Source organism: Sturnus vulgaris, chromosome 6 (assembly GCF_052056855.1).
Source record: "Sturnus vulgaris isolate bStuVul1 chromosome 6, bStuVul1.hap1, whole genome shotgun sequence".
In the NCBI taxonomy this organism is placed as follows: domain Eukaryota; kingdom Metazoa; phylum Chordata; class Aves; order Passeriformes; family Sturnidae; genus Sturnus; species Sturnus vulgaris.
In genome coordinates, this window is record NC_142248.1 from 43,519,968 (window position 1) to 43,540,699 (window position 20,732).

At 50.6% G+C, this 20,732-nt stretch overlaps 1 protein-coding gene across 2 annotated transcripts in view; it reads right to left on the bottom strand.

The window, feature by feature from the left end:
• The window catches only part of DAAM1 (dishevelled associated activator of morphogenesis 1), an 89,946-nt gene that overhangs the window by 3,312 nt on the left and 65,902 nt on the right, over positions 1-20,732 (bottom strand). The window contains exons 14-26 of one of the 2 annotated variants that reach the window (XM_088166352.1): positions 20,475-20,662; positions 19,882-20,184; positions 19,669-19,776; positions 15,593-15,622; positions 14,191-14,294; positions 9,080-9,164; positions 8,191-8,297; positions 6,344-6,432; positions 5,922-6,090; positions 5,075-5,182; positions 2,574-2,634; positions 1,819-1,950; positions 150-320 (exon numbers count right to left, since the gene is read on the bottom strand). In XM_088166352.1, the coding sequence (XP_088022478.1) occupies positions 150-320; positions 1,819-1,950; positions 2,574-2,634; positions 5,075-5,182; positions 5,922-6,090; positions 6,344-6,432; positions 8,191-8,297; positions 9,080-9,164; positions 14,191-14,294; positions 15,593-15,622; positions 19,669-19,776; positions 19,882-20,184; positions 20,475-20,662 (1,655 nt within the window). The remainder of the gene's footprint in view (positions 1-149; positions 321-1,818; positions 1,951-2,573; positions 2,635-5,074; positions 5,183-5,921; positions 6,091-6,343; positions 6,433-8,190; positions 8,298-9,079; positions 9,165-14,190; positions 14,295-15,592; positions 15,623-19,668; positions 19,777-19,881; positions 20,185-20,474; positions 20,663-20,732) is intronic. The other variant, XM_014871412.2, reaches the window with a different exon arrangement.

Genomic DNA, 20,732 nt, shown 5'->3' on the forward strand with positions numbered 1-20,732 from the left:
CAAAAAGCCACAGGGTCTAAGACCACAGAAGCTCCCTTCGCAATCTTCAGTGCTCCTTGTGGCCACCATGACATGGCTGCCACTCCCAGGTGTCCTGGGTTGTCCCAGGTGTCCTGGGGGTGCTGCCAGACTTGCTGGTGTGTGCTCACCTGTGCCTCCATGCGTGCCCGGCGCTCCTCCTCCTCCTTCCTCTTCCTCATGTTCTCGTTCTCCTGCTTGGCCTCGGTCACAGCTTGAAGGAACTGGTCAAAGATGCCAAAGAATTCATCAGGCTGCATTTTGTCTGTGTCTTCTCCAAAGTGCTTCACAGCCTTGGAAAACTGGAAGAGAAAAGACAGGGGTGCATCAGTCTTGGGTAAATCCACTGGTGAAACTTTCAGCCTGATGGAGCAGAGTGAAACACTTCCAGCAGCCATAGCACACAGCAGGGCTTTGCCTCATCAAGCCTTGATTTAAACCTGAAATAAATCACCTGTTGCCCTGCAAGACCTGGATCACTATCAAGCACCCCCTCTTGCCTCTGGCTCTGCTGAGCCTCCCCTGCCCCAGCTCCACTTTATTAACTAAGCAGCAGTAAAAACAAGGAAGCAAAATATTGTGGGACTGAAGACATAAAACTAATAGTAAACACGGCAGGGGAAGGGAAACTTGCACTTTTAAGTTTTTCTTTGAAGTATTTTTGGGGTATTATTTATCATTGCCACATGCTCTGCTATTGAAACCAAATGTGTTGGTGAAACTTCTAAAAGATATTTCTGCCCAGGCTCAGGCACAGCCCTGGGCAGGGAAATAGGGAGTTTTCCAGTCTCTTGTGCTGTTTGCACACCATTAATGTGAGGGAGTCGAATGAGGCCATAGCAGAGGTCAGGACAGGACATCCACGATCTGCCAACATGTCCTGGTCCCCAAGCAGCCCCCGAGTTGTCCTTGGGACTGACACTCTTTGTTCTCACTTCCAGTCTGAAGGAGACTCTTTGTGCAGAGCAAGTTTGTTAAAATTGTGAAGGCACATTCTGGAGATAAGCACGCTTAAAAGAAAAGAAAAACAAAATCAAAGCACCAACAGATTTATTAGTTGCTTTGATATTGCAGGGTAGACCAAGAGGAACATTTTTAAAGCCTGCCTGTATGATTTAGTTTTATTTGCAGGGGTGCCCCAGGCTCTTCAAAAGACATTTAGTGCATTTTTATTTCTTTGTTTACTTAAAAGACTTAACACTTCAAGATGCAGGGAGGAATCTGAGAAGTGCCACTATATAAGTCAATATAATTGAGGTTAATCTTGCTGATTTTAATCGAGATATTACAATTCACTGCCATGTTACAAGAGATTCTGGTGGGGGAGGGAAAGCTGAAAATGCTCTCCTCCTGTGATATAAAGTTTATAAATGTTTCTGCTTTCCTAAGAGAAAACAGGAACACAACTTGAATCTGGACATGTGTTTAAAAAGCAAAGAGCTGGAGCACAGCACATAGCCCATCCCTTCCAACAACCATGGAAAACTGCTTCAGAGTGGACTTCCACAGATGCTGGGGAGCATGACCAGACCTTCTCCTCCAGATCCAGCCAAGGCAGCAGAAGATGATACAGTCTGCAGAGCATCTCTCACCAGTCCTAACTCCCTGCAGAAATTATTGCTGCCAGGTGATCACCAACAGGCCAAAAAGTGGCCTGGGTGAGCCACGGGCTCAGGGAGGTCCATCATAATGCCCAAGCATGGGTCAGAAGGACAATGACAACTGCACAATGGGTACAGCCAGGGAGAAGGAGGTGAGGCTGAAGAGCTGCTCACATCTCCTGGACACTGGTGGCCTTACCAGGTCTTTTGCTTCCGTCAGGAGATCTTCGACATCTGAGAAGCTGAAGCTGGCCAATGTGATGAACTGGCTGACCACAGACACGAACTTGTCACCTGCTTGCTGAACCTGAGACTTCTGGAAGTCCAACTCCTTTGGGGGGAAAAAAAAAAAGGTGAATCTGGTGAGGCCCTGGCTGATGAGGGACACAAATACCACTGGACCCTGGCAGTGTCATTGTGAGTGTGCCTGAATCAGTGCCAGGGGTTCTGGCAGTAGCACCACTGCTGCTCCCCCTGCCATGCAGGACACCCTCGATTGCACTGACTGAAGTAAGCTTTTAAGCCAAATCCTGCAGAAAAGCTTATGGAAACAGGATAATTCAAGCAAGACAGTGAGTCCTTTGGGATACCTCCACCATCTCATCACTAGTCCAGCTGTGCTGCAGTGCTCCCCAACCCTCAGTGGTTTTCCAGCCAAGGGAAGACTCCTCTGCACATCACAGATCCTCCTTGGGCATCACCACTAGGCCTACTCAGCCTCCCTCGATGTGTTAGACACAAACCATCCATGTGCCTGAACAGACATGGTAACTGCAGTGCCAAAACAGCCCTGAGAGGACAGGCACACGTGCAGGGCAGGAAGGAAAGGCAAACAGAACTCCAGGATGTGAGATAAAAGCAGCTTCACTGGGAGCTCCCTGGCCTGCTCCCCAAGGAGGGATGCAGTGCTGCTCAGAGCCAGGCTGGACTAAACTTGATTTAAATAATACTTACAGTTTCCACTGCTCTCAGGCCGCTTCTCAGAGTGTTTATTTCTTTCTCCAGCTCGGTCATGCTGTTGGAAATAGCAGGATGTTAATTTTTAGCTTTTCACAGTAAAATCTACAGCTCTCCAACCAACTTCACCATGGTTTTCCCACTGAAAAGACCCCAACCTGCCCACACCACTGCCTCCTTTTTGCAGATCAGTGTGTCTCAAACAGCAAATCAGGCTGACAGCCTCTGAGCTGGGAGCATCTCAAAGTGGCTGCAGCTGCTCGTTTCAAAGCAAAGTGCTTTTCTGTATTTTTAATCAAGGGAACTGCACAGGTTTAGCAAGCTCAGCAGCCTCCAGCCCTCTCCAAACGAAAGGAGAGGGTCTTGCTGGGCACAGATTTCTCTCCAGGTCCAGCAGCAGATGGGATCATTGTCCCAGTGCACAGAGGACAGTTTTTCAGGGTACCACGGTTGGGTGAACACCAGGCAGAGCATCCTTCCAAGGAGCAGCCAGGCTTTCACAAAGGGAGACAGCCCAAATATAGAGAAATAAAAATAAATCACCACGTCTGGCGCTGGCTTTGTTTACACAAGGCTCAAGCCCCTGATGAGCTTCAAATTCAAGTTCTTATGGGTTTCTACCACTATGTCTGAGGGGAAGCTTTCTCACAAAGCCTCAGTGACCACAGGCTTGATGCCTTTCCAGGGGTGTCTGTGAGAGGGCTGGGGTCCCTGGAAATGCTGATGCTGGGTCATGGGGCAAACATTCCTGGCAGGTTTAGTCTGGGAAAATGCAGTTTTGGGAGCCCTGTGCTCCAGCAGTTCATTACTAGTGGTGGGATTGACAGAGGCAGCAATTTCTGCTTCACAGCTGCAGGACTGGGGGGAATTCAGGGTTTTCCAATTCTTGGTTTCGCTCTAGATTGGACCAAACCCAAATGTTACATATGGTGTCCAGTTTAGAGCAAAATGATAAAGTTTAAGGGGGTAAAGAAACCCTCAGTGCAGGCGTTTTCTTTCCCATACGTGTGTCTGTGCAACAGCTGCAGATCAGGAGCATGGGAAAGCCAGAGGCTCCACGGGCAGGGAGCATGTCCTGCTCAGCCATCCCTCAGCTGATGCCTACAAACTGAGCACCACACAGCCACAGAACCATGGAATACCCTGAGCTGGAAGGGACTGACAAGGATCTCCAAGTTCAACTCCTGGCCCTGCACAGGACAGCCCCAAGAATCCCACCCCGTGCCTGAGAGCATTGTCCAAATGCTTCTGGAGCTCTGTCAGGCTGGTGCTGTGACTGCTGTCCTGGGGGAGCCTGTTCCAATGCCCAGCCACCCTCTGGCAGAAGAACACACTTCCCTGCACGCCAAGATTTGTCCTGTCACTGTGCTCAACCCCAATGGCCGATGATTATTTTACATTTTATACATGAGGATCCTTGTTTTGCCCAGTACACATCTTCCCTGGGAGCCCATCACTGCTACAAGAGACCTTTGAAGCTTGGAAGGCCCTCGAGCCACTGTAAACTCCCTGTATATTTCATAAAATCATGGAATGGTTTGGGTTGGAAGGGACCTCAGAGCCCATCTCGTTCCACCTCTGCTGCCACAGGACACCTCCCACTATCCCAGGTTGCTCCAAGTTCCATCCAACATGGCCTGGAACACTGCCAGGGAGGGGACATCCACAGCTTCTCTGGGTAACCTGTTCTAACTGCACCCTCTCTAAAGAGGTGCAGTTTCAGCCCCTTTTTCATGTCCAGAGCTAACACAAATGGCTGCAGAAACGTGTGATCTTTGCTGCTCACACCCCTGAAGCATCAAAGGCCATAAGCTCCTGCTGGAGTTTAAAACCAAAACAGAGCCTCATTGATTTCAGAGGTACTTCAGCACATATTTGAGGGCTTTGCAGGGCAACAGCAGATTCCTCCTGAACTTAAAGGTTCAGGCTGTGTTTAAGGGCTTTGATGAACTGGGGCAGCCTGTTCCCAACAGGTCACTGGGCAGGGTTAAAAATCTGATTGCAAACCCCAGAAACTCCATGTTGGTAGAACAAGGGGCAGGCAGGAGCTGGATGCAGGTGAGTCCCTCACACAGCTGCCTGGTCCTGCCTGTGCTGCAGGCAGAGCCTCCCTGGCACATGAAGATAAACAGCTGCCCTTTATCTGCAGCCACACCGCAACCGCTTCCTCCCGGATTACTTAATGCACCATTAGAAATTAATTAAATGCTTTTGTGGTGAGATAACAACAGGAAGCGGCTGCTCCAAGCAGCTCTCCTCCCCCAAGCTCAGAAGTTTTAGAGCCTTCCCTGCAAGGGCTGTGATTTAAAGCCACCAGGTGATGTTTGCTTCTGAGTGCTGGGCTGCTCTGGGCCAGCGTGGCTACACATGGGATACAGCCCAGCAGCCAGGAGCTGGCCAGGAGGGTGAGCTGGGGTGAGGGGACATGGAGAAGCAGGCTGAAATGAGGAGAGGGGTGCTCCCAATGCTGCCTAAGTGCCACCTCAACCCCTGCTTACTTGACTTTGGCTGCCTGTGGGATGTCTCGCAGCTCCTCGTGCAGGCGGAGGACTTTGGGGTATTTCTTTTCCACAACAGTGATGAGATAGTGCAGCAGGGTGATGTTCCTAGGAGAGAGGAGCAGAGAGGTCAGTGTGGCAGCATCTTGGGGAGCTCATTGTTCAGACAAAACCCCTCGTTAAATCCCAACCCTAGTAATGAACTGTTTGAGGATTTCTGCAAGGATGCTGCTTGATGCCTGTCTGGGGACATGGGGTGGGTCTGTCCCATGCACAGCTACGGGCAGAGCAGCCTGGTCCCTGCAAGCAAGGGTTCTCCACAGGAGGCACCCAGGGGAGGTGACTTGAGTGTCACTGCTCTTGTTTTCCACTGTCTTTACTGATGGATGAGACCAGGCAGGTCTGAGACCTGACCCAGCTCCTCTAGCTCTGTGAACAGAGCTCAGCAGGGCAGAGCAAACCAGGCAATGGCTGCATCAGCATGGGAGAGTGGCAGAGGGAGTTCCTGGGGAGAAAAGCCCCTGAAAACCTTTCCTCTGGCTCTTGGCATCTTCGAAGGGGTTAAAAAGCATTTGGAAGATGACCTCCTAATCAGTCTTGGCTGCAGTTTAGCCAGCCCAGGAAAGAAAGGCCCCATCAATTGCTGTGCTGATCTGCAGCTTGGCTTCCCTTGAAAGCTGTCCTGCTCAAAAAAATGCACACTCACATCACTGGATGTGCCAAATGGGGCAGCAGGAGGAAGGGACTGCTCCCACCTACCCATGTACCAAAGGTAATGCTAACAACCCCTGCATTCCCCCAACAATCCTGAGGCCCATGGATGCTACCAAGGGTAGGAACTGCTCACTTGTCAATGCTGGACTTGGTGTCTGCAATCTTGTTGAGGCTGGAGATCTTAAACCCGAAGGCATTGCCCCTCTGGCCCTTGTTCATGTAGTTCCCAAAGGCCAGGACCACCTCCAGGAGCTGCTGGAGGCTGCTGCTCTGCAGCACTGCCTTGGAGCCAGCACGGATGGCTGAAAGCAGAGAGGGGTGGGACATTACCCCCTGCCACAACAGCCCACCAGCAACCCCTTCAGTACCCCCAAAGAGTGACCACCAACTCCCCTTCCCTTCCCTTCCCTTCCCTTCCCTTCCCTTCCCTTCCCTTCCCTTCCCTTCCCTTCCCTTCCCTTCCCCCAGTTCCATGTGGTCCTGGCATGGAGGATGCTTTTCCTGGGAGTGATCCCTGTGCTGGCACAGAGTCCCTTAGCAGGTCTGGTCACTTGCCTTCCACCTTGGGTTTGACCTCTGCAACTCTCTCTGCAAACTTCTTCTTGAAGTAGAGGGACTGCAGCCGTTGCTGATAATGGTTTATCCTGGCAAACAAAGAGGAGGTGCAGGCTGAGCTTTCCTTGCTCCAGGCACAGCTCTGTTGCTCCACTGCTCACAGCTGTGCTTACAAAGCATGCTTGAGCCAGGGTGATTAAAAAATAATGACCCCTTTTCTCCCTGAAACTGTGCTGGGATGGGAAAAAATGACAACCGAAGCTACAGCTGTCCTCGGGTGGATCCTCTGGGTTCCTAAGCACATGCTTAAGCCTATCCCCTTAACTCAGCAGGTTCAACAAGTGGAGTTTTACACCCTATTGGTATGAACAAACAGTTCTTTCACAACCACTCCTAAGCAAAGGTGCTGATGAGGTCTGGGCTCCCCATGGCTTTGTGATGAGCTGCAGCTGGAGAGAGGCTCACCTATGACCACAACTAATGAAACTGGACCTTCTGATCAGCAGAATGATGGACGGGGCTGGAAAGGCCCTTTCCTGGCCAAGTCAGTAGTGGCTCTGCTCATGTCAGTTGTGTTTATGCTAACAAAGATCTCACTTGTATGCACATGGCAGTCTGATTTGAGTCACTTGGACCAAGGACCCACAGGAGACATTCTCACACACAGGGCCATGAGCTACTCTGTTGTACTAATCAGAGGTGACAAAGACATCACACTCGGTTACAGACCACAAGGCAAAAATTAAAAAACTGTGCTGGAAATCAAAAACATTTGCACCACACGTTGTGCTTTCCAAAGGATGAAGGCATGGGAGCAACACTTGGGCGAGAGTCTGTGAAGAAGAAAGGTGACCTATGATAGAAAAGCTAATTCTGAGTGTCACTGAGCCCCAAGGGCTCAGGTCTGAACTTCCCAGCTCCCTCCTGCCTGCCTTTGACACTCAGCAACCACACAGCACATTGCTGCAGTGCTCATCGGTGCATTTCTTGGGGAGCATTTCTATTTTCGAACTCCCAGTGCAATCTCCAATTGTAAAACTCGCTGACCTTGCCAACAAGTGACTGGCTTGAAGTTCAGCTAAGAAATTCAAAGAGCTCAATGCTCAGTTCAATTTAAATAAGAAGCTCAAGATTTTAACCCGGCTCCTCTAGAGGATGTGCATGCAATAGATAAGGTTATTCATCCCTGAAGACTCCTAAGTTTTAAATGATTGCTACCAGGAGCAGGAAGAAATGACATTTCCTTTCAGCCTCATACAGTCTCAGGAGCCCCGGAGATGAATCAATCCTCAGGTGGGGAGTGGGACTCATCTACACAGCAGGGCAAAATGTACATACATACATCAGACTTGAATATTTATTAGGATGAAAGAGAAAGGAGCATTGTGTTATCATTTTAACAGCACTTCCCACCTGGGCTACAATGAATCATAGAATGGTTTGGGCTGGAAGGGACTGAAAGATCATTTAGTTGCAACCCCTCTGCTCTGTAGGGACACCTTCCACTTGACACCAGGTTCGATTACAGAATCTCAGAATCATCAAGGTTCAAAGAGACCCTCAAGATCATCTAGTTCAACCATCAATCCAGAACCACCACAAAATCCATCTCCCCATGCCTCTCCCCTGCTCTGTCCAGCTGCTGCTTGCATGGGAGCACAACCCTGATTTTAGGACCAGAGCATCACAAATGATTTGGAGCACCTTGCTTGCCCTCCTGCCTGCTTGGCCCACTCATTTCTTGATATGAAAACCAGTAAGACAGGCTTATTTCCCAAGCAGGCTCCATGAAGCAGCCACCTCCCAATCAGCCTGTGCAGCCCAAAGGTGTCCCCTGAGCCACCAACCTGCTCATTTCGAAGAGGAACCGGTCAGCCTTGGCCATGCGGTCCAGCTCGTGCTTGTGCTCCTCCAGCAGGTCAATGTCACCCTTTTCAGGAACAAACTTCAGCAGCTGAACAGGAGAAAGCACAGCACAGGACATCAGGTCCATGCACGCTTTTGCAGGAGTTAAAAAAGTGATTTATTTCCGTGAGTCTAACACCTTTTCAGCATGTACAGACAGTGACCCCAAGGCACGTGTGAAATAAGTGTTACTGCTGTCCCTGTGACCTTCCTCACATTACTCCATCACGTCAGTGTCTCCTGCCTCTGCCCTGCCATCACTCAGCTTTTACAACACATGAATCAAGTCTGCTCCAAGGAGGTTTCAACATCAGCTCTGCCAGAGGAGATGTCAGTCAGGGACTCTCATTTGCTGCAACTCTTCTTACTAGCAGATGGAAATTGTGTGCAATGAATCCTCCCACATCTCTGCAATTACCAGTCCAGCTTTAAGGACAGGTCAGTAATATGCTTCCAGAGGGATTCAGAGGGGGTGAAAATAGGATTCCCCTTTTGAGGACTGCACAAACACTGTCTAACCTTTCAAAAATAAACCACCACTGAGCACAAACTTCAAGCTGCAGCCACAAAAAGGGGAAATGGCCCCACCCCGGGGTCCCAGGGCAGACCTGGGTACAGGAAAGGCACATGGGGGCCATGCTGCTCCCAGCACTGATGCCACAACTGAGCTGCTTTCCTGCTGCTCCAGCCCACCTGGGTGGTTTTTCAACATGTGGCTGTTAAATAATTTGGGGCCCAGCACACTCAAAGATGCAGTTTGGTCCCAAGCACTTTGCACAGTGTTGTTTCAGCATGAGGCAACCACCAAGGAGCAGGAGACACGTTGCCCACCTGTTCCAGCATGTCTTTTGGGAGGTCCTCCTGCTCGTCCATCGTCAAAATCGCTCGTTTGATCTCCTCATTCGAGAGTTTCAGCCTGGGAGGTGGAGGGAAAGGAGAGTTATTCCCAGCCCAGCATCACAAACAGCTCTATCCAGCGTGTTGTGAAGGAGGATGTGTGAGAAATGTGGTAGGACTGTGCTCTGCCAAGGCTCAGCACAGCACTGAGCAGCCCTGGCCCTGCTACAAACAGGGGGTCAAACCCTCCCAGCCAATTCCCTCTCCCCACACCACAGCTGCCATTCCCTATTTCCCTGTTTTATAGTACTTTATGTAAGGATTGTAAGCAGTACATTAAATATCCAGCTTTCAGATGTAACTCTTGCCCACAGCAATGCTGCTCCTGCAGTCCCAGCACCCCCAAAGGCCACAGGGCCACTGAGGTTACATTCCCACTGGCAACAGAGCCCAGCCCAGGCTCAGGAGTGCAGCTCTGCACTGCCCCTGAACCCACTGCCACAACCCTTAAGGAAAATCTGGCAAATTTCCACTGCTGTTCTTGGATTTAAACTTTGACTCTCCCACTTTTCCTGACCACCTTCAGCTGGAGTTTTCCTCTAGGAAAAAATTAGAAATAAATAGAAAATTTGGACAAGTGGATGTTCAGCATCCCAGGAAACCCATCAGTTTGGTTTTCTTTGGAGGGGTGGGGATTCAATGCTCTTGGAAGTATAAGAAGCTGGAAACCAGCCTCTCCTCCACCACCTTTTTCTTCCTCTACTTCACCTAACAGGAATTGAAGATGCAGCCTCAAATTGGACATTTCCAAAACCACAGACCACTGTGTCACAGCAAGCAGCACCAGGCTGGGCTTCCCTGGCAAGGATCTTTCTGCCAGCAGCCCACAATGAGCTGAGGCAACAGAGAGATGGAAAGACGCCCTCAGCTCCTCCTGGGCTAGAGCAGCCATTAATTACATTTTAATTTGACTGCAAGGAACCGCTCCCTACAAGGACTTTGATTGCAAAACCACACATATTTTTCTTATTCTTTGCATTGTGGTCTATAAAATAATCTAAATTAAATAAAGGGGAAGCCCAGAAACTCCTGCAACTCCACTTATCTACATCCTCTCTCTCACCCAGTGTGCAGTCATGGTTAAAGCCATTGCAGCAGATCCAGTTTAAAAAATGTAATTCCCTGTGCTTGCACGCAGGGAAAAACCACAGAGTTGAAAAGACCTGTTTGAGGAACCCCAGTATCGGTGATCAGTGCTGCCAAGGGATGCTGAAACACTGGATGTGGCTGAAAGGAATGAGCTGAAACCAGAAACACACCCTCCAGCAGGATGTGAGACCTTGGAAGTCAACCTGATCAGCAGATCAAAAAGAACATCGGGACCTGACTTGATCACTCTGAGTAATTGAACAAGGAGGGTGTTCTCCACCCCCACATCTCTTCAGGGAGAGACTGAGACTGTGGAGGTGGCTTTTGGAAAGTAAAGCTGATATAGGAAGGGTGCTGGTCTGGGTAGCAAGGGCTTGGTTTGGCTTGGAATATTTTGCTCAAGACTGGAAGTGAAGGATTAGCTTTATTGAGACAGGTGCACCTTACAGACCTGGTAAGTAAATCTTCACTCCTTATGAGCCCATTCTTCTCATCCTGAACTCAATCCTCTCTCACCTCCTCCTCAAGGGAGCACCCTAGAGAGGGTCTGTTAATTAAGGAATGAATTAAAATCTACTTCAGCCAGGGGAGGAAGTTCAAAGATTGCACTGAGCAGTGGTCAAGAACAAATCCAAAATCCTTGGAAAATGTGCAATAACAAGCAGCCACATCCTGGGGTCACCCTACCTGTCCCTTACAATGGCAGTGGCCAGGATGGGGCATCAACTGAGGTGGGATGGGAGACTGCAGGAGAACTTTTACACTCAAGCAGAAACAAGAGTGCTCAGACCACCAACACCAGTCTCCACCCTGATGAAAAGAAGACATTGGCTAGATCTGGGTATCCCTGGGAGGCAAAAATGCTCCTGGGAGAAGGCAAACACCTAAAGCACAGAAAAGCACCATGACCATCTCCAGGAGGGTAGGGGAAGATGAGGGTGACTCACTCATTGAAAGCAAAGTCAACAATAAAAATGCATTTAAAAAGAAAGAGGTTGGGGGAAAAAAAAATAACCCAAAACTTTTCTCAGGAATCATCACAAGCCAGTGCCAAGAACAAGAGCCTGCCCCTGCATCAGCAGAGAGCAAGCGCGGGGCGCCAGAAGAAAACAGCTTCTCAGACAATTTGATGGGAAAGGGGCCAGTGAAAGCTAGAAGCTTATCTATAACCACAATAATTATCATTGTTGGCAGCAGCTGTCGAACATGAGCTGTCTGAGAGGAGCAGGGTCACAGGGCTGGCTGTCACAGGGATTTAGAGGCAGCAGCCCTGCAATGCGAGGTGACAGCTCGGCAGCCCCGCGAGCGCGGCGCGGCTTTTGTCACAGCCCGAGGAGGACGTGGTAAAAGTGTGAAGGGGAAAAACAAATTCCGCCGGGAAAGGGAGGGAAAGGGACGCGCCCTCCCTGAAAAGCCACATTCATTTGAGAGGAAAAAAAAATTGGGAAAAAAAAAAAAGCCTCACGTCGCCTTTCTGAGAGAGAGGAATCAAACGAGGCATTCACTGCCGGCACAGCCAGAAAATGATGGAGCGAGGGGTGGGTTTGCATCTGGGAGAACGCAGGACTAAAAATACACACCCATAGAGAGGGAGCAAAAGCAAGGACATGGTGGGTTCACAGAGGGAGACACGGTAAGGCACTGACATCAGCAAAGTGTTCTCCAAAAAATCAGAAGAAAAAAGCAAGCGTTAAAAATATTCTTGTGCTGCATTACAAGCTGGAGGAAAATCCAGTGATCTCACTGTGCAGTAATTTCTCCCAAAGCAAGGGAAACAGGCAAAAAAATAAATCTACAGAGAGAGATAAAGTATCTCACTGGCTGTAATCTTTCCACGCTGCGAGCCAGACAATGCCTGGTGAGCTCACAAATGTCTGGGCTAAATCAGGGGCCAAGCCTGCAAGTCCTTTCACATGTGGAAGTCTGCTCAGCCCTGTGGTGGCCATGCAAGCCAGGTGAGACAGCAGCAGCCCAGCTGCCAGACCAGTCCCTTTGGAACACTGGGACCAAGGACCCACTGCTCTGCCCAGCTTTGGGATGGGCAGCTGGGGTGGGCAGAGGCAAAAGGGTTTCTTGGAGTCTGCTGGAGATGGAGGAGCTGGGCCTAAGAATGCTAAAGGGTGCTTGGGCTTTATCCCTACACCACCTCAGAGGCACTTGGCATCAAATCACCCAAAGGGACTCTGGGGAGAGAAGCTCAGTTGTGGTGCTGGGAGTACCATAGGATGAACTCCAAAGCGTTTCCAAAGCAGCATCTGGGGCAAGTCACTGCAACTTCAAAGCCACTCATCCCTGCATAAGGATGGGCCTGGGAAAAGCCATATAGGTGGCCTGAGGACCACCTTGCAGGGCAAGTCTGGTCCTGCTTCTCCCCTAGGAACTGGCCCACAGGGAAAGGCAGACAGGCAGGCAAGCAGCCTCCATCCTGCCCTTTTTGTGGGATTAGTTACTGGCAATTCGTTTCCAGCCATTGCTTTCTTGGAAGAGAAAGGTTTGCTGGTGAGATGAAATTGAGACCTTCACTCAGTAAGATGTGCAAGATGCCTTTGAAGTTGAGTGCTTGGGTCTCTTCCCTTCCCACTGAAGTTGCTATTTGTGTGCTTAACTCCAAATATACACTTAAACCTCTGGCTGAATCACACCTAAACCCACTCCACGCTCAGCCTACGTGTGCTGGGAGCAGCGCAGCCAGTGCCCCAAATCCCATCGTTTTACTTGCTAATAGCTGCCTGCCACAGACATACTCATTTGCCTGCTGCTTTAAACTCTGCTTTCATCGTCATCCTTTTTTATTTGGACTGCCAGGAAGCACGAAAATCCCCAGAAGCAGCCTAGAGCAGAGCCAGTCAAAACCAGGGCAGTTTTACCCCCAAAGACTGCGGCACTCACTGCCCACAGGCTGCCAACCACCTCTGGGAGAAGCACCAGGGGCTGAGTTACCCACCCAGAGGGGTTTTTTTTGGCAGACATCAGCCTCTCCAAGCTTTCTAGGGAAGGAAATCAGCTGGGCTGCCCAGACAAGGCACCATCTCCACTTGGAAGAACCAGACAGAACCCACAGTGGGGGAAAACACCGAATTCAGCTGCAAACCCAAGCCACCAGCAATGCTGCTACATCTTGGCCAATCCTGGGTGGCACAGAAGCTTCTATGCCTTCAGACAGCAGAGTGAATATTTTTAAATTTTACTGATGGTGGATTTTTTTTTTTTGCTGGGTGAGTCAGAAACAAGTGACATTTTCTGCTGCTCTTTGGGTGTTTTTTTCACAAGTAGCTACACTGATAGCTCATCCTTTCAGACCACCACAACCTGTTTTCCTTTTTGTCAGTTTTCAGTCTTATTGGTGTAGTTTATCTTGCCGAAATAATTTTTATAATTTTGGCAGCCGTGTGGAGATCAGATTAAATTGGTGGTAGCAGTGCTGAGCCTGCCTGGTGAGGGGTGTGAGGGAGGATGTCAGAGCAGCTGTAAGAGGGAGACATCCCCTTCCCAAAATTCAGATGTGGGCAGCAAGGTCCTGACCGAATTACTGCTGCTCCCTGCTGATACCCAGCACCTCCCCAGCCCAGAGAGACCCTCTTCAACCACCAAAAGCAAAGAGCAAACAAGACCCAGGCTGAGAAAAGAAAGATAAGAGGTGAAATCAACCCCCCTTCCACCTCCTGTGAAAGCTTACTGGGTATCCCAGCCCCTCGGGGGCTTTCCAGGGACACCAAATTGCCATGTACCCAGTTAATGGGCCGGTTAATGGCCCGGTTAATTGCCCACCTCCCCAGGGTCACCTCACCATGAGGATGTAAGGCTATAGCTGGGTTCAGGTGTCACTGGCTCTCCTGCTGCACTGGTTGCTGTCATCAACCCCTGCTCCAGGGATGAGGAGCACACTCAGGGCAGCCCACGGCAGGGTATTAAGCATTCCCCCCACACCCCAGAGGACAACAAGGCATTAGCCATACCTGGAGAGGAGGATGTTGCAATTCTGAGCTCTCCGGCCGTCTATGACTGAGAGCTCCTTGACTTTGTGCCGGGAACTCAAAGTGTCATCGATGGCATCTTCCTTCTACGAGAAAATAATAAGAAGAAAAGCCTGAAGAGCCATGGAGCAGCAAGGACATTTAGTACTCGCAGCACACAGCAGTGTGATACACAGTGGGCGCCCATTAATCAGGAGAGTCATGGGTAAAACCCCTCGCCTGTAACCAAACACACTAAGTCATTTCATAAACCAGAGCTGGCTTTGAAGCCACTGGTTAGAAATGTAAATATTTTCTCAGACAGGGAAGATTTAAAAATCTGCAAACACACAGGCGCTGCTGAATAAATAAAGAGGGGCTTTCTTAGCATACATACTTGTGATACTTCATTAAACCCTCGCATGGAGTATTTCATTATGGGCTGCTGCACACGCTCAGCATTGCTCCTGCTCCTCACCCCTGCTCCAAACATCTGTGATCACCCTTCATGCATCAGTCCTCCCGAGCCAGCTAACCCATACAAGCTTCCAAAAGCAACCAGCAGCTTTTTCAGTGAAGTCCTCCCAAAAGAAGGGATTTGAAAGCAGGAAATGGTGTGGCATAAGCACCTATATCTCCTAAGTGGTTTAAACACATTACCTTCAGATGAGTAACAATAATGTGGTTGTGGGCAAATGGGCAGATCTATGTAACAGCAGCTTTGCAGGGCTGCCCGAGGAGTTCGTGTTGCCCCAGGTTTTAATTTACCATATTGCATATTTTAGTAAGGTTAATCAATTAAAAGCTGGCTATTCAATCCTTCTGAGAGGAACACAATCTGGAGCTGCAAGGTCCTGAACGTTACAGATCCACACTAAATGTCCATGAGTGTAGGAGACCTGGCACATAGCCGCTGCAAGGGCCGAGAGTGAGCACTAAAATTACCACCTTTGTACTCATTTTCTTGTTTCAATGAAGAAAACATGCAGATGTGAGAAGTGGGAAGAGAGGCAGATGATGGAAAATGAGCCCCAAGTCACCCAGCACCACCTGCCCCTCTCATGTGTCTTCTCTGCTCTGACCAAGCAGAGAGCTTCAACCCATGGGTTTATTTCCATCCTTTGAAAATGAGAACTGCTCAGGGGTAGGAGCTTCTCTGTGTTCAGCTGCATCTAAAAATCCAGCTCCTGGACTCAGACATTGGCTTTGACCTCAGGCCAGACAGCAGAGAGGGTGGATTCTGCCTTACAAGCTTCCCCAATATCAACTTTCAAGCTGCTGCTTCTGGTCATGTTTGCTCTGATTCAACCCCATTTGTCACACATTAACACCCCTCAGAAGCAGCCACGTGCCCCCATGTCCCTGTCCCCAGCCCCACATCACACTCCTGCAGGTGCTCACTTACCTGTCTGGAGCTACCATTCACAAAGAAGTCCTACAGCCATAGCAGAAGCATGGAAAAAGGCAGTAAAAACACATGCAGTTCAGTGATCTCAGCAAAACCAGAGGGAATTGAAGCACAGAGAAGAGAAACGTGCAGTACGGGGGGGTTTGGCAGCACGGGGGTGCCAGTGCTGAACCAGGGGGGATGCAGGTGAGAATGTGGGGTCCAGCACGTGCAGAAGGGGAGAGCTGATGGAAGAGGAGGCTCCATGAATGGATCAGGCCGAGGTACATTGTGCACAGAGGTGAGGAGGGGACACGGGATGAGGTGGGAGGATGCTGGCCAAGCCCTGCTGCTGGCCCAAAGGCACAGCACTGCTCAGCCTGCCGTGCAGGGAAGAAAATTGCTGGTTCTTGCACATCTGAGGGACTGAAATGCCAATGTGACTGCCAGGAAAAACAGGGCTTTTAAGTGGAAATAACGAGAGGCGCATCCTGGAGCAAATCTGGCCGCAGCAGAACTTTACCATTTGCCACAGCAACAAGCTTCCCCTCGAGCTCTCATCCTCCTCCTTCTCCTCCTCCTCCCTGCTTCTCCAGGGCTCAGCAGCCTGGCCAAGTGCCACCCCAGTGCCCACCAGCACCATGCCCTTCCCAAGACCTGGCTGTGCTGCTGGGTTCCCCCCACCAGACTGGAAGCAGGCATAGCACCACACACATGTGCACACACACTGAGGAGTTTTCCTTCCTCATCCCCTCGGCTGAGCTGTGCTGATGAAGAGTCTAAAAGTCTCTGGTTCACTTAAGGCTAAGGATCAGTGTTTCACCCATCAGTCTCTTCCCAGCAGTCTCCTTCGTGGGACAGGCATGAAGCACACCCACAAGCTACAATGGGTATCTTTATCTTCGTTTAACTGGTCCCGAATTAGGAGCTTTTCCTTCCACTTCAACCCTCAGACCTGCCCCAGACGCTCAGACTAGCCCAGGCTGCTGGACATGGTGGCTTTCTTTGCAGTCCCCTGCTCTAGGAGGGAGAGGGCTCCTCATACATTAAGGCAGAGAAAAGGTTCACTACAAAAACCCTCCCTCTCTGCCTCAAACCAGCCTCATCCCTGCTCTTTTCCCTCGCAGGAACCGTGATCCAGCCTCTGCTGCAGCACGGTGTAAGGAGGAGCAGCTTTAAATGTGCTGTCACCATCCCCACAAACAATTCCCAGCCCTGCTGCCCCTGGCCCCTGTGCAGGTCACTCTCCCTTGCACAGAGGAGCTGCAGGCTTTACTTCCTTCATCCTTTTTTGGGAGATGAATTCGTTCCCAGCTCACTGCTAAGCCCCTGGTTCAACAACACATATTTTTTTCCACTTGGCCCTGACTATTTTACATCACTCACCGCTGCAGGACCTGCCAGGACTGCCCTGGCTGTGTCACTGCTACTTATCAACATCACTCCCAGCCTCTACCCCCATGAGGACTCTCAGGACACCCCTGACAGAGGCACAAACCCCTGATTGTCCTGGACTTGCTTTTCTCCATCACTACATGCACACCCTTACACAGCTACTGGCCAGTTCTCATGCCACAGCCAAAAACCCCTGTTGGCTTTCCTGTAAATGCTGGTGTTCTGTACAGCTGCAGGGCTGAGATGTTCGCTGGGGACAGGGACATCTGCAGAGCCTCAGCTGGGAGGATACAGGCTCCCCTAACAGCTTCAAGCACTGCGAGGCAGGGATGCTCCCAGGCTGAGCCCCAGGAAGCCCAGAGGGTTCCTGTCCTCCCCACACGGAAAGGGCCTTTCCCAAAAGCTGCAGAGCTCACTTAATAGCCTGCATTTACATCCCAGCCTGTGATGTGGGAAAAGCATTTAAAGGGATGCTTAAAATTAAGTGCATCGTTAAGCCTCGGGATTCCCAGGCGTTCTGGCAACAAAACCAGACAAATCCCAGCAAAGGCAGCCCCATAACAGCCACCCTGGGGGCTCAGAGAGCTCTGTGCACTGCAGACACCTCTGCCTGCTGTCCCCAGCTCCTGCTGGGGCACTGGCCACAGGGATGCACCACCTGGCCATGCATTTTCAGAGCCCTGGCTTGTTTGGGGGCATTGGCAGAAAAGCAGCCCCTGATGCCCCGTGTCCTGTGGATATTGTGACTCAGGACAAGGGAGAGGCACGATCACTGAGCAAGTGGCTCAAGGCAGGGAACAGGGAGGAGAAAACCCTGCTGCTCCCTTGCTTCTTCGTAACAGAAACCAAGCTTTGCTAGAGCTTGAAAATGCTGAGAGTTATTAAACCATGATTAGTTCATTGTCCCTCGGGGACAGGCTGTTCATTCCCCCAGCCCCCCACCATGTACACAGTGCCCTGTGCCTGCATGTGTTAAAGAACCACAGAACGGCTTGGGCTGCAGGGATTGAAAAGATCCCCTAGTCCAACCCCCCTGCCACGGGCAGGGAACATTCCATTCGACCAGGCTGCTCAGAGCCCCATCCAGCCTGGAACACTTCCACTTCTCCTGAGCTCATGGAGCACATCTAACCCCACACACTGGTGCCTGCACTGCTGCTGGCTGCAGAGCCACGCACCCCCTCTCCATCCTGGGACTAACGCTGGGAGCACCCTAGGGACTTCCAGCTAGACAACCATATCCCTCAGGCCCAGAGAGATGTGTCCCATGGCTCCACTCACACAAAATGAACCACAAGGAACTTGTGTATCATGTCCCCAGGGGCAGCTCCAGCCCCAGCAGCATCTCACAGGTGGGATTTTGCCTTTTCTTTCCCATCTGCCTTTCAGATGCTCTCACAGCATCTTCTGCCAGCCCCTGGCTCCTACATTCAGCTCCCTTTTGGTCTTCATCCCATCTGGGGTGTAAGCCCATGTCACAGCTCTCCTTGCACCATCTCTCTGCTCCTCCTGGCCCCACACCTAACCAGCCACTTCACCCAGCCGGACCTCAGCCAAGCCAAATTATTTTTAAATTCCTGCCTGGCAGTAATCCCAATCACACCAGGTGACTCATGGGCTCGGGCTTGCCTGCCCGAGGGCAAACTGTCCTGCTGACACTCAGGTTTCTATTCTTGCTCCTCTTCCATTTCCACTCCTTGTCCTCAGACGTGCCCTCCAGTAGCCATGAGTCAAGCTACAAAAATGCAGGGGAAAGAGACATTGCTGTGGTCACCTATTCCCAAAACACTGGGGCAGGGAGCACGTACTTCTGGTGGGTTACTCTTAATATTTGCCCTGCTCTAATCCACCCTGATCTTTCCCTCAATTAGCCTCTGGAACAGATTAAACTCTCACACTGCCTAATGAGCTTATGGGTTTGGTCCACTCCTTCCTGGCACCATCCCTCTGACTGAGCCTGGCACGAGGGATACAAGCTGCTCTCTCCTCCCAGGAGCAGCCAGGTGTTCAGCAGGTGAACATCCTTTTTCAGCCTCCCTCCTTGCTTCTTCTCCTGCCTTCTTGAAACACTCATTGCTTTTGCCCATTTTCATCCTGCCTGGGGTAAAGTTGTGTCTCATTTTCTTCGTGTGCTTTGATGCCTTCCAAACTGGGGCTATAGTGCTTGAGCAGGAGATTAAAAAGTGGAGACTTTTGCCTGCAATGACATTATTTTGGTTTGGGATATTTATTCAAAGCTCACATTTTGCTCTTGGCTCACTACAAAAATAAAAGAAGAGACCCACCCATGGTAGATGTGGGCAAAACTTAGTCCTTCTTGGCCAGAGAGGGATAGAAATTTTCCACCCAACACAGACACATGGAGCAGTTGTTAAGAGCAATCCAAAAATATTATCCAACTGTGGCCACATCTGGGGGTTATTTTCATAACATTCTCTCTTTCTTTTTGTATGTGTGTTTTTGTGGTGATCCATCTTCAGGATCAGGTGTGAATCAGGCACAGTGATCCATGAATGGCCACCTCAACACAAAGGCTCTGGCACATGGATGAGAGGACAAAGCAGACAAAGTCGATCTGGCAAACATGGCTTTGGTATGAAATAATGATGGGAGATGTGTTTTGGGACCACAAGTGAAACCATGTGATCCCATATTGGTGGCACCTTGGCCAGGTGTGCCCACCCCAGGCCAGCTGTTACCTGCTGTCTTTGGTAGGCAGAGAATGTCCTTTCCAGGTCTTCAAGGTCCAGGATTTTGAACACTTTTGTGTCATCTATGTTGGTCCACACAGTGCCTGCCAGCTTGTTCTGCAAGAGAGTAGGAGCTTTGCATGTTGGGGGTCTCCTGCCCATTGCCCTTACATCACCATCGAGCACCTCCAGTCCCACTGCCCAAATTATTGCCCAGCTTACCTCTGGAAGCTTGGACCAGTTGAAAGACTTGAGAGCGTTTGTTGGCTGAGGGATGCTCTTCTTCTTGAAGGCCATGCCCAGAGGTGGTCCAGGGGGAGGCATCCCACCCAGGGGAGGGGGGCCAGGGGGAGGTGGGGGACCACCTGGAGGAGGTGGTGGGGGAGGTGGCGGGGGACACACCCCTGGGAGTGGTGGGGGTGGTGGAGGGGGAAGAAGAGACCCAGGAGTTGGAGACGGTGAAGGGCCACCAGGTGCTCCTGGTGGCATGGGAGGTCCTCCAGGACTGGCAGCACAGATCGCCCTCTGAGAGAGAAAGAGGAATGGGGACTGGTCATATGGAGTTGGAGAACACCACCTAAGAAACACCCCCATGCTGATTTTTAATTAATTTGGTTAAAATTTAGGAGACAAAGGAAGCATTCGAAGATTTCAACACTCCTGACTGAGGCTCAATGCAGCTGAGAGGCAGAATCCCCCCCATCATTAGGGACAGACACCTTGGTGGCTCTTCCAACAAGCCTCTTTATCACCCCACAGCATTTGCAGTGGTTAGGGGACTGAGCCCACATCATGGAGCAGGTTTGAGGTCTCACCCTGCTCATCTCGTGGAGCTGTGCTGTGAGATCTGCCACTTGCTGCTTGACCTGCTTGTGCTCACTGGACTCCTTCTCCAGCTTCTCCTTCATCTTGTTCAGCGTCTGCATCATCTCCTCCTTCTCCTGGGCCTTGGCATCACACTCCCGCTCCTTCTTCTCCAGCTTCTGCTGAAGCTCTGTGTGCTCTGCAACAGCCCCAGGAGACCATTTTTGGGTGACAAACACTCCTTTTTGCCAGCAGCAGCCCATGGGGGG